This window comes from Pelmatolapia mariae, linkage group LG7 (assembly GCF_036321145.2).
Source record: "Pelmatolapia mariae isolate MD_Pm_ZW linkage group LG7, Pm_UMD_F_2, whole genome shotgun sequence".
Lineage (NCBI taxonomy): Eukaryota > Metazoa > Chordata > Actinopteri > Cichliformes > Cichlidae > Pelmatolapia > Pelmatolapia mariae.
The window spans coordinates 25,991,421-26,004,971 of record NC_086233.1 but is presented as its reverse complement, the minus strand read 5'-3'; the positions used below and the strand labels follow the sequence as shown (position 1 = coordinate 26,004,971).

General features: G+C 39.5%; 1 protein-coding gene across 1 annotated transcript; it reads left to right on the top strand.

Moving 5' to 3' along the window:
* The first annotated feature begins 124 nt into the window (after nt 1–124).
* Nucleotides 125–8,775, top strand: ndufa8 (NADH:ubiquinone oxidoreductase subunit A8). The gene is made up of 4 exons (XM_063480695.1): nt 125–332; nt 2,439–2,602; nt 7,193–7,358; nt 8,308–8,775. The coding sequence occupies exons 1-4, from the start codon at nt 282–284 to the stop codon at nt 8,443–8,445; spliced, it is 519 nt and encodes a 172-aa protein (XP_063336765.1). The 5' UTR covers nt 125–281; the 3' UTR covers nt 8,446–8,775.
* The last annotated feature ends 4,776 nt before the right edge of the window (nt 8,776–13,551 follow it).

Here is a 13,551-nt window from a genome sequence, read left to right as displayed (position 1 = left end):
GTTTTTCATAGTTTGTTGGATTTATTCATTTTTAAATAAAATATGATAAATGTCAATCCAATTTTATTTTTTTTAAAGTCTTTTTCCAGTGCGCATGCGGCTCCGCGTCGCTCTGTGAATTGCGTCATCAGAGCGCGGCCACTAGCTGACAGTAGCAGGGGAAGTTAACTGACCTTCTTTACGGCCTCGTCGCTCGCACTGGAGTCTGACGAGGACCTTGAATGTTTTTCACCAGCGGTATTTGAGCTTCTTGATTTCTTTAACTGCACAGCTACACAGTCATGCCCACAAAGCTGGAAGTCCCCACCCTGCAGGAGCTGAAGGTGGACGAGGTGAGCGGCCATTATTGTTTAGCATGAATGAAGAAGACGGGACAAGCCAGCTAAGTAGCTAGCTGAAGGGATAGCTGCTGTACGGTTCATTTGAAAAGCTGTAAACTTTAAGCCACTAGCTTTACTTGCTAAGATAGTTATATTATATTATATTGATGAATGCTATACATATGTGAGTGAATATTTACTATAGCACAGGAAGGTGTTAAATATTTCGGCGCCTTTATGATAACTATTTTTGACAACAATATATGGCGTTAACTTCAGAATGTACATTTGGTTATACCTGTCAGGGTGAAAGGAGCTTTCGATTCCATTCGGTTCTTATACCAGTTTGTTGTAGCAGTGCTATTTGACATATTGAACTTGTCCTTGGAAGTCAGGTGATAGCTGTCAGCAGCAGCAGCCTGTGCCTGTCCAACAATAATAGCACCGAGGATATAATAAACGAGCCTGCACCATTAAATTAGATCTGTCCTAACATCGGGCACTTTATCAAGCTTTTGCTAAAGCATACTCTTTCAGCTTGTGAGACAAACTTTCTTTAAATACAGTATGAATTTTGTTAAATACCTGGCAAGACCCCTGCAGATATTTTAAAGAGAACATGAAGAGAAGAATATAGTATATACATATATTTATATGTTGTAGAAATGCACCAACATGTTTACCTTGTTGAAAGATTTTGATATTGATATTTGATACAGATAGTAAATTCACTTGTATAAGAAGTAGTGGCTGAACAGGGTCAGATAGAAGCAATGCTTGTATATGTCTGACCTGCATTCGTATTGTTAAAGCTGCCTTACCCTCCAAAAGAGAAGACACAAAGAAAACAACTATACCATTAACTTATGTAGCCCTCAGAAATATTGTTGTAGATAATATAAATAATTTAAATGTAAATAGCTTTTAATAATGTCATTGTTACTACATAATTCAACACCAGCAACAGAGATATTATTATTTAATCTCAGTTTTTTTCTTTTACTTTAGCTTTTTGTATATTTAAATCCTGAAAATCTCCTGAAAATCTCGTGAATAATGTTTACTCTCCTGTTTCATTTGTGAACAAATGATTTCACCTTAAACATTATTTGCATTATTTTTCAAAAATAAAACAAATCATTACATTTCATAATGTGTCAAATGGCATCAGTGGCAAACAGTGGTTGATGTCTGTTTTTTTTTTTTTTTTGTTTGTTTGTTTTTTTCTCACATTAATTTTGTGCTGGCTAAATGTTTACATGTGGAGGGTGACGAGGACATTAAAAAAAGTTCAGAAATAAATAATAAATATGCAAATGTTTTCCTTTGATAAAATGGAAATGCAAAACAAGTAGATGCATGCGTTGGCTATAGCTAAAGTTTTATTATAACACTGACCAGGCCGCAATTTTACCATGGGGGCAGTCCTAGTAAAATATTCAGATTTTAAAAAAGCCAGAATTTGTGGGCTAAAGTGGTCATTCTCATGTTAGAATTTGTACTTCTGTGTAGAGTTTTGCTTCATAATGTATTTATTTATTGTATAGTTTGTGTTTCTTATTGGACGAAAATAAACAGTCAACAGTTCAGACGCTCAAGGACATGTTTTCACAGCAGAAACTCTAACATGTTGAGCGTGCCTGCTCTTCATGAGATAATAATGCATATAGCAGCTATAAATTAAATCACATTAGTAGTGATCACTACAAGGCAGTTGTAATGGGAATATTAAAGTAGCTCTTTCTTTATGTCATATCATGCTGTTTTTTCTTTATTAACTGATCAATACAAGGTTCATTTACAATTCCTACTGGGCACTGCATCCAGGTTTTTGTTTGTGGTTTTTAAACACAGCCCATCTAGAGAGAGACATTGCAAATAAACTTTGGCTTCACTGTGGTCTGTCTTATGTTTGTTGTTGATATACCAAAATAAAACTAGTACTAAGTGCTACCTTAATATACACTGTTGTTGAATTGGTGCTATATACATAAAATTGAAGTGAACTAAATTGTGTCTCATGAAAACACCAATTGCATAATTGTTATTTGTTAGTGTCTCTGGTAGTTATGTTCCTTTTTCATTCTAATTGTCTTCCATGTGTTGCTATCTGTGCAGATAAAAGTGTCCTCTTCAGTACTGAAGGCTGCTGCCCACCATTATGGCTCCCAATGTGACAAACCCAACAAAGAGTTCATGCTCTGCCGTTGGGAGGAGAAGGATCCCCGGAAGTGCCTAGAGGAAGGGAGAAAGGTCAATGAGTGTGCACTCAACTTCTTCAGGTAGTAGTTTGGTGCCATATAGTTCTGGTATGAATGGACACAATATCTGAAAGTGAACACTTAAAGCAGGAGACTATATATAAACAGGACTGGATTGATGAGGCCTTAGATGTATTGTCTGAGCAGTCTGAATGGTGAAAGGATGAGCTTTGTCATTTCTGCGAGAATAACATTTTTCCTTATGCCTTGGCTTGACGTTGTCATGATATTTGACAGAAAGGCGATACTCCGGTGATTAGGCAGAGTAATTATATTTTTAGAGCTGAGGGCTGCTGCATTGTTGTCATCTGCAAAAGTGAACAGTGTGCTTGTGGTCAGAGAGTGATTGAAAATGTGGCTTGACTTTGGAGCCAGCTGAAAGTGCAGACTGTGGGAGTCCATGTGAAACTCTGGTCAGAAGAAGTTTGTGGTCAGATACTTTTGCATTTCTTGGTGATGGGCATGTGGGTAAGAGAATGTGTTCTGAGGTTTCCAATGCTGCTCTTGGACAGTTGTGCCTTCATAGTTCAAAGTTGTTGAGCTTATAGAAGACTGCAGAGTTGGGAAGTTTCATATTCTGTGTCTTCTACTGCTAATAAGGTTTTCAATCTTTTGACTTTTGGTTAAAATAAATTATTAACATAACTGAGTAAACGTCATGGTAAAGTTGAATATGTGACTTAAAAGTAGTGCAAGGGAAGAAAAAGGTGGTGATAATCAGGTTTCCATGTAACATCAAGGATGGAGAAGAGCAACTAGATTCTAGAGAAGTAAGCATTTTTTCCATTATTACCTACTCGGCTCAATGCGACAAGAGGCGGTACTACTTGGCTCAAGTCATTTTCCATTACAGTCGAGTACTACCTAATGTGTACGTGGGGTTGTTATATTAACACGGCTCAACGTCCCGTGACATCATTTGTATGCAACATGAATGCTACAACATTGAGGTGATGTTATACCTGCAGCGCAGTCAGTGGCTTTTCGTCAGAATCGAGGACCACGGTGTTAGTTCTGTGTAGCCGTTGTTGCTGGGTTGCAAAAATGGTGGTTTTGATTTTTGTGAAGGAGACACTCTCATTATTTATCAATGAGATGCCACTGACTAGCCAATCGGTGACATGCAGTCTGACAACGTCACATTTTCTGATTGCTTTGAACCTCGATTGAGTAGGTACTAAAAAAGTACCTTGTACCTGGTACTATCACCTAATACAGCGGTCCCCAACCTTTTTTGCGCCATGGACCGGTTTAATGTAAGACAATATTTTCACGGACCGGCCTTTAAGGTGTTGCGGATGAATACAACAAAATAAAATGATACGACCAAACAAAAACTGTGGTATTTTGTAAATTTATTAATAATAAGCGAATTCACTGTGTAATTGTGTAACTTTATTAGCAGCGTCCTCCTGAAATGCGCCAACAACATTGAGAGTAACATCCTGCTCTCTGCCCCTTAATGCTCGCTGGTCACTATGGTAACGGGTAAATATATCTTTCAAAAGAAGACACACAACTACAACACGGGAAAAGACCCAGGGAAACCGAGCTAACAATAAAATCCCTGAAAACCATAAATTTCACACCCGAGCCTCAACTCTCGCGGCCCGGTACCAAACAACCCGGTCCGTGGCCCGGGGGTTGGGGACCGCTGACCTAATGGAAAGCCCTAAAAACAGTTTCAAGTTTTCCTTGGGTACTTTTCCATTAGTACCCAAGGTACTAATGGAAAGGGCTAATAGTGAAGTAGACAGAGAAGCTGATCCTGATGCAAAAAAGGGGCTGATGCTTATATGGGGTATTCCATGTTGAATTTGAATGCATGGTGCCTCTCACCCTAATGACTCAAAGCACCACTGGTGAGAGTTTGCAGTGTTAGTGATGGGTGATATAGCCTCAAATTTATATCATGATATTTCTGAGAAAATTTACAGAAAATATTTTTTGGTGGAGGGAAAAATAATGAACATTTTATTGATGCTGAGAATTTATAAGTAAACCATGTCCCTTAAATAAAACTATACCAAAAACATATTTTCAACTTGAAATTCTGAACTTTGGATCGAGCTTTTAGCCAGCTGCTTGTTTTTCCATCATGTAACCACATCAGTAATCTCCAGCCTCTGTTTGCTCTTCCTGCCATATGGAGTGTAACTAGTGAGTGCTCCAGCGACACTCGGTGGAGTCATTTGTTTACATTTAAGTCGCACCTCATCAGCTGCTTGTATCTCCTCCTTCGTAGCACAGTTGTACTTGACAATGTGCTTCTGCCACAATTGGCGAAATGTGTTAGTTTCCACCTTTAGCAGGAACAGGAAAGAACTGTTGGAGTTTGTTGAGGTAGCTGCCTTTTAGGTACTCATCATGGGAGGCTGATGCTTGGCTTTCGGACACGGCCGTGCTGATCCTGTTGTTGTGCACTAGGGAACACAAATTCATGGCGTTGCTATAGCAATGATATAGTGATATGACATTTTTTATATCACATAAAAATTTATATGGGTGTTATCCAAGGACCAAGGGACAATAAGTGGTTTACAAAAATAAATATGCAAACAATGTATTTGTGTTTTCCAGACACAAAGGGAGGAGATGCTGCCAGTGTATTAAAGCAGCTAAAAGAGCAGCATGAGATCAGTTAAACAAATTAATTAATTAATTAATTAAAAAGATTTTAATGACAAAATCCAAAGTATGTCATCCTGAAATCCATGCTACCATTTGGTTTGAGACTGTGTGCACTGCTGTTGTGAAATCAGTTTTGCCTAAAATGTTTGCAATGGCTAATTTAAAGTATGTGAAACATTACTGGGTGATTCTGCATCTCGATCATGACATCACCCAGGCTCAGGAACTAGAGCGTGTCATCTACTGATCAGAAGGTCGGTGGTTCAGTATGACAATTATCCAAAGTGCATCCTAATGTAAGATGGGGGAAGATGAGTGCTCAACTTGTGCAGTAAGTTGAGCAGTAAGTTATGGGAAGAAACCTTTAAGGGTAAATCTTGTTGTATTTTGCTGGTTGATTTGTGCAGTGACATTTTTTAGTGAGATCAGTATGAGTCTCAATAGATATTTCATCAAAATTTCAGTTACTTCAACTTTAGGGTTGTTGCCGCATACGTTGAAGAGTTATTTTCCATTGTGTAATGTGTGATAATCACACAGCCGCTTGCACTTTTGCATCATTTGTATCGTCCTGTTGAGTCACTATTTGTTTCCACAAAGCTTTTTATTCATCATGTTCTCTTTACTTATTGATCAGTATATTGATTTTGACTTTATAAAAATCAGTTCCAGATTTTCATTTCTCTGTTCTCTGAGTTACTCAGCCTCTTCTCTAAATTATCCAAAAACATAAGAATAAATCATCAACTTGAGCTCATTAAGTGTGATGTAGAAAACACTCCAGTAATTTTCCCTCTCTTTAGTAGAAAAAGTGGCCGATTTAGAACATGAATAAGAAAATTACCCATGAAGCGTATTGTGTCCATAAAACTTTGTGGTCTGGCCTTTTTCACTTTTAAGTGCAGTGTCTGTGTTTACTGAAAAGTTTTATTCTGAGCTTTGGTTATGTTGTGACGCCTGTGCAGTAACTGAGGTGCTTTTGTGAGAGAAAAACCTGCAATTATGATAATGAAGATAGATTTGAGAAAAGTTGTAATTGCACCAGGGGCCTGTTTTGATTCTCTGGTGTTTCTGGCAACTGCCAGCCACCTTTAGGTGTTCTTGTTATAGAAAACCAGCCCATAGCAATCAGATTCAATCAACAAGTGACTGCTCACAAGCAGAGTAACCATACGCTGATATAAGTTCTTAAATACATTTGGTTTCTTGAATTTGAGCAGCTCTGTCCATTACACTCTTGAATTATTGACTCCTATAATATGCATTCTTTTGAAAATCCCACTGACTGGTGGGATACTGGTGCTATGGTGTATGGTGTATCATACAACTAGGCATCAAAACATCCAAATTACCTGCCTAATATTGTGTTGGTACCCCTCATCCCCCACCAAAACAACTCTCAGTGGTCGCTGGATTGATGGGATCTCTGGATGGTGTCCTGTAGGTTGGCAGTAAATCCTTTTGGGTCCTGTAGGATGTGGAGAGGAGCGTCTGTGCATCTGACTTAGTTTGCTTCCTCCAAACTTCCCAGATTGGGATCTAGGAACTCTGGAGGTCAGGCCAGTGGCTTAGGCCTTTTGTGTTTATCGAGCAGTTTTTGCGCTCTGACAGGGCACATTTCCCGCAGGGTGGAGGCCACTGCTGTCGGGGAGTGCTTTCACTTTTTGGAGGGTGGAGGTGTTAGCAGTGGGTGTGTTGGTGTCTGTCTGCGACATAGGTGGTGCATGGGTGGTGTGCGTCAAAGTGCTAGTCACATGAATGCTGGGATCATTTCCCAGAGAACATTGCATTTAAACAATACAGTCAATATTATGAATTTCATCTTTGTGGTTTTAATGTTTAAATAATGGATGATGGATAAAAATTAATTATATTTTAAGAGAAAGATTTCCACTTCATGCGTTGCAGATTCAGTCTGTATGAAGATTAATCCTGCTTCTGCATGTTATGATGTGTGTCTGTCTGCACTGTACCTTTTAGGCAAATCAAGGGGAACTGTGCCGAGTCCTTCACGGAGTACTGGACCTGCCTGGATTACTCAAACTTGGCAGAACTCCGTCACTGCCGTAAACAGCAGCACGCTTTCGACAGCTGCGTCCTTGAGAAACTGGGATGGGAGAGACCTGACTTGGGAGATCTGTCTAAGGTGAGACTGGTGAGGGATTAACTTGTGCATTTGCAGTGTGAGTACTGTAGCTCGGTTGATGGGCTCTATTCATGTTGATTGTGGGGTATGTATGATTGCATCTTATGCAGTCTCATTCAGCTACAGTTCTGAGCAGGCAAATAGTTTTATGCTGCTTTGTTTTTTTTTTTCTCTTTCCATAAAACCGACATTTTTAAGGGGCTTGTATAACACTGGCAATCACTAATTTAGGTATCAGCAATCAAAACGGAGCCAAAAAGCGATGCCAACAATAGATTATTAGACATTTATTTATGTAGTCTTTTAAAAGGACTTCTGCAAAAAAAAAAACAAAACCTGGGAGCGTTTGAATGGTTGTAATCAACTTTCTGGCTGTCTTTCATTTGTTAGACAGAGATATTGTGCACCGACTCAAACATGTGAGCCGGCAAAGAAAAGAACAAAAATGTGACTTTGTAAAACTGTGAAAAATGTTCTTGTTTAATGTGCATCTGGACTGAGTTTCTGGCTGCTTATATATTTAAAACAGATTCCATTTTTGTTACTCATTTTGGAACTTAAATTAGCAAACTGTTTTTTGTAAGAAAGGTTAGGAGGCAAATGGTGTGAAGGTGGGACAAAGCAGGGGAGAGTCTGGATGATTTTGGGGGAAACAAAGAGGTGCAGGGATATAAATCAGGATGAGATGGAAGGCCCAGTGAAAGGCTAAGGAAATGTTCAGGGCTTCAGCTGTTGACAACTTTTGTATGGTTTCATTTTAGCATGGACCTATTATGCGGTTTAAGCATAATCTCTTGTCAGAGATTGGCACAGAGCATGTGCTATATTGTTTCCTAATAACTGCCATGTTTGACATCAGTGTGTCAATTAATATTTGAGTGAGTCTTCAGTGTGTTTATACTGTGTATGTCTGAGAACTTATGGTTTGTGTGTTGCTTTTCTTCCTTAGGTCACCAAAGTGGCAACCTCGCGGCCCCTGCCAGAGAACCCCTACCACTCTAGACCTCGTCCAGAGCCCAACCAAACCATCGAGGGCAAACTGGAGCCTGCCAAACATGGCAGCAGGTTATTCTTCTGGAACTGGTGAGGCAGCTCTGGAAAATCAGTCACCCTCCAAAGCCGTGGGCTCTGTCCAAAAACAGCTAGGCTTCTTGTGACTGTTGATACTTCTAAGATAGTTCTAAGGTTTGAATTTCTCAGCTGCAAACACGAGCATTAAGGATGCTGGATTTGGACAGGGTTCATGCCTGAACAGTCATTTCTTTTTTTGCAGCTGTACCTCAAACATTGTCCAATAGTTTGATTAAGGAACAAAGTCCATGAGTCCATACAGCTTTCAGACCACTTCTGTAAATGTAAAAAAGTGAACAAAAGCAACATACTGTTATTATTGTTGTCCGAAAATAAAGAGATAAATTATAAAGGAGCTTTCTGTTTTTATTTTAAATTTATTTCAATGCTCAGTTAATATTACTAATGTGTTTTAACATCTTAAACATTTCTGAATTTAAAAAAAATATATACTTTAAGGTTATTAGGAGCTGCACATCTGTGTTTTGTCAGAGTGATTCAAGGCGAGGTTAAAGGTCAGGGTTCAGGGTCACTACCTGCAGCCAGAGAGCGCTGCTGCTGCTTCCTCATTTTCTCTCGGCTCTCTTCCTGCCTCTGACCTGGACTGGAAGAAGACCAGAAGGGTAATTTTCAGAGATGCACGGTGAAGTGTGTTTATTGCTGCCGGCGCACGTGTTCATGACCTTGAGTGGAAGGAGGTGAGAAGCCTATTGAAAGTGGCCCGCTGGTCTGTGGAACATGGAAGACTGTGCCAATGTACACACACGTGTGCTCACGTATCACTGGGATGGTGTCCAGGATCCAAGCTTATCTACAGTGTGGTGAGGGAGACCGGTTTGAAGACAATTTACTGTAAGGGCTCAGAGTTTGTCTCAGCCCACATAGCAACTGTTTAAAATCTATACTGGCAGCAGCAGTCGCGATTTGGTCCATTCCAAACATGAGACGAGTCTCTGACCTCTGCCATGTGGGTGACTTCTGTGGGGAAAATGGTAACATAAAATTTGACATCTTTCTCATACTCAGAAGCAGAGATGTGGCCCTGGGGTTTTTATGTATGATTAAAAAACACTTTTTTTTTAATGGTGCAAAAAAAAGTGAGTTAACAAAGGATAGTTTTCTGCTGACGGTCTCTGAGAGTGTGTGTATATATATATATATATATATATATATATATATATATATATATATATATATATATATAAATAAAAGTACACATGCTTGTTTTTGTTTATGCTAGATGGAGCATTGAGAGCCTTATTTCTTCTTTGCATGTTCTCAGCAATTTTCCCACAAGTTACATTTTATCCTACACACAACAATTTCAGCACAGTAGGACCCCATTTCCAAAAACAATCATATTCTTTCTTTGTGTACAGAAACACTGAATGCAGTCATGTAAAAAGTAAAAATCCCTTGCATACACCCCACCAAAATTTGGTTCCCTTTTAATTATGTGTTTATACAAGCTAGCTTGTGATCTTTGTTGAAGTGGCTATTTAAAAAGGTGAGATACTTAAAAGAAATTACACTTAACTGACATTATTTGGTCATTTTCAGAATGATCCGTTTTCTTGCGTATTGAGCATAGTTTTCCAGGGGGCTTGGAAAAAGTAAGTCAAAGTCGCAGGCCCTACGATCTCTTACTTAAACTTCTGACATCTACAGTCTGCCTTTCTTTTTGACGTTGAAGAGTGTGATGCTATCATGCCAAAAGCTAGGCATCTCTTTCTAAAGGATTCACTGGGGGGAAAAAAGCTTCTGGATACCTATGACTGTGATAAGATCTCCCATTTATTTGCAATTAACAGTTTCCATGTAAGAACTATCAAAGTCAGTATTGCCATATAAACAGGACAAAATAAGAGTTCCCCTTTGGCCCACAGTGTGCAAACGAGATGAATAAAGACTCAAATGTAAAGATATAAAAAAGATAAAGAATGCAAGAATTATTAATATGCAGTATTGCAGGGAAAGAAAAATATAGGAGACTGGAACTTCAATTAATGATGTCTTGAGTGACTAAAAGTGTATTCAGAAGTGGCTTAGCACATCATTTAATGCAAAAAGAAATCTTCAATATTTGTCATGATCTTATTCAAGCGCCTGGAGGAAACTCATGTGATGGGTTCTGTGTAAGTACATGCATTAGGTGTTGCAGGAAAAGCAAAACTAGAGTTTCTAAATAATGTGCTTTGGACAGATGGATGTTAGAGTTTTGTCCGCAGTGACGTTAGACCAGCTCGATGCAGACCGTAGGCGATTTTTCAGGGGAAGAACCTCAAATCAACTATGAAGCATGGTGGTGAAAATGTTATGGTTTGGGGTTGCTTTGTTGCCTAACTGACTGGGCAGAGCGCATTTACAGATTTGACTATGAATTGTGCATCATATCAAAGAGTGCTGTTTGAAAGCTGAAGTTGAACCAGACAGGGACATTTCAACAGGGTAATTATCCAGATCACATTAGGAAATCCACCAAGGAATGTCCCAAAAAGAAGAGTTGGCAGATCCACTGTGGAAAGGCCTAAGCAGAACCCAGAATGGCATTTCAGGGGAACATGGGAGGATTTCAAATGTCCACTAAACTCACAAACATCTTGGAGAATCTAACATGCTGATAGTTTCCTTGTGGATGAGTTCTGATACGCTGATACCTTTAACTGAGGGTCCTGTTTAAAGGCGGATCAGATATCTACTTGTCCAAATATTCTTAAGAAAAGCTACAATTTTCCATAAGAAGTTTTTACTTTATCAAATGACTGTATGCACAAACATGACTGTGCGTGTCTCTGCGTTTCTATGGGGCGTCACTGACTTTAGCTGCAGAAATCCCCTTCACGAGGTGTGGTCTGGCACTGCGGCTTGCACAGGAAACGTCTGACAGACCATCTTCTGACCTGGACGGCGGGACAAAGGGAGGAGGGAAGAAGGGATACAAAAAGGAAAGGAGGTGTAGATACAGGGAAACACGAAGGAGAAACAGGAGGTCGCAAGTGATAAATTAGGCATGGAGGGGAAGAGATAGGTGCAAGAGAGATGAGAGAAGAAAAAGAAATAAAAAAACAGTTAAAGGGAGGCAAGAAATTAAGGGAAACATGAAGTGGGAGAAAAAAAAAGTGAGATCCAGAAAGGGCAAGGTGGCAAACGACTTGAAAACAGACAGACGGAGCAGGGGCTTGGAGGTTGTTCGGTGGCTGACGGTGAGGCCCCAGGGCTCGTGGCAGGCCTGTCTACATGCGACTTGCAGGAAGCAGAGGGTCATCGTTGTTTGACACAGCACCGCCACAGGAAACGGGCTCTGGCACAGGAAAGAAATACAATACAGGGCTTTCATAAAGCTACAGCCCGCCTGGGAGCTCAGTGTGCTAAAATACTCAAACAACCTGGCTTGTTCAGAAGACATGACTGTCACTGTATTCCTGCTGTCGAGTGTCAGGTTTGACACGCTAGATGGATATATGAAAAATGACGAGGACGTTTTCAAACAGGCCAACATCTATTTTCTGCAAAAAAACAAAAAAGATAACAAATGTATAAAGACTGATAAGTCAAGAGATATGTGAATTATTTTCCAAAAATTGAATTTCCTTTCTCTGTAGTACATTAGCAAGTTGCAAACCTTTGCGTCAGTAACCCTCCAAAGTACTTATCTTGCTTGATACATCTGCTACATCAGTGCTGTTAAGAGCCCCCAACATGTGGGTGCACTTCAATGGACAAACTAAAATGTAGGTGTGTTTGATTTGTTTATGTTGGTGCACCTTTCTTGCTATTTGGCCCTGTGATCTTTTAGACGGTACATGTTGTCGAGTGCTGCTTTCATGTGTCCTCTTATCCCCCTCGTACTGCACAGGGGGCTTTGAACTAGCATGCAGGTTGCAGTATAAAACACCCACCCACCAGGTCACAAGTACCACCACCACATTCACAACCACAACTCAGGGGGATTACTAATCTGAGAGCATCAAAGGGGTAAATTTCCCGGGAAACACGCACATACATGCACTTGCAGACATTGTTATTTTTTAATAACTGTGGTTTCTGAGAGGAGCTATGCAGGCAGCTTTATACGAGAATAAGATCTTAGTAAGTGAGGGCTGTTGGGTTTGTTTCTGCAACCTTCAAGTCTTTAAGGGCCATTAAGGGTGAAAATTTCAGCTGCAAAATAATTCATTTGTTTTGAGGTGAAAAAGGATTTTCCCCCTTCCAGATTTCTTATTTTCGGTCATATTTGTTATGCTTCAGATCATCACACAAATTGTAATATTTGTTGCATAAATACAAATACAAAATACAGTTCTTAAATGATGATTTTATTTATTAAAAGGAAATAAACCTACCTGGCTCTTTGTGAACAAATCTTTGCCTTCTAAACCAAATAACTGGTCGTGCTACCTTTGGCAGCAAGAACTGCAATTAAGCATTTGTGATAACTGGCAATGCGTCTTTTACATGGCTGTGCAGGAATTTTGGTCCACTCTTCTTTGCAGAACTGTCTTAATTAACCTGAGTGAACTTGAGCTTCATGTACAAACTGATGTCCAGAAATCAGGATTCAGGATTTTTTTGGAGAGAGCAGAATTCCAAGAAGTTTAACTTTAGTCTCATGAGTGCACAGAATACTTTCCCAAAGGTCTTTGGGCTTTTCAGAATGGGCTCTGTTGCTTTCACAGACCCCACCTGGCTCGATTTCAGTGAACCAATATGGTGATAAATGCTCAGCTCAAGGCTCTTACAGGTGATGTCATAGTAGCTTAATTCATCTATTATACACTTTATAGGATTCACATAATTTTAGCACATACAGCATAGTGAACTTTATGCCATGTGTAGATGATAGTTAAACATAAGTGAACCAATGCAACATTATTCTGTGGAAGAAGAGAGCAGCCTTTTCTTTAGTCCAGCCCATAACTTTCCATTTCGTCTTTACAGGTGGATGTTGATGAATTTCGAAGTGTGTATCGACTAATTAGTCTGCTAAATTGCCCACTTCTTGTCCTACGTCAACTTTTAATGGGCTTGTCACATTATCTTCATGCACTCTTTGATATGACACAGACCTCTGCTCTTGGGGTGGAACGGACTGATACATCTAACTTAGTAGAACTGCAGATTT

Coding starts and splice junctions, on each gene's coding strand:
- ndufa8 (XM_063480695.1), top strand. CDS start 282: ATGCCCACAAAGCTGGAAGTCCCCACCCTGCAGGAGCTGAAGGTGGAC. Junction 2,603..7,192: donor TGTGCACTCAACTTCTTCAG/GTAGTAGTTTGG, acceptor TGTACCTTTTAG/GCAAATCAAGGGGAACTGTG. Junction 7,359..8,307: donor ACTTGGGAGATCTGTCTAAG/GTGAGACTGGTG, acceptor TTTCTTCCTTAG/GTCACCAAAGTGGCAACCTC.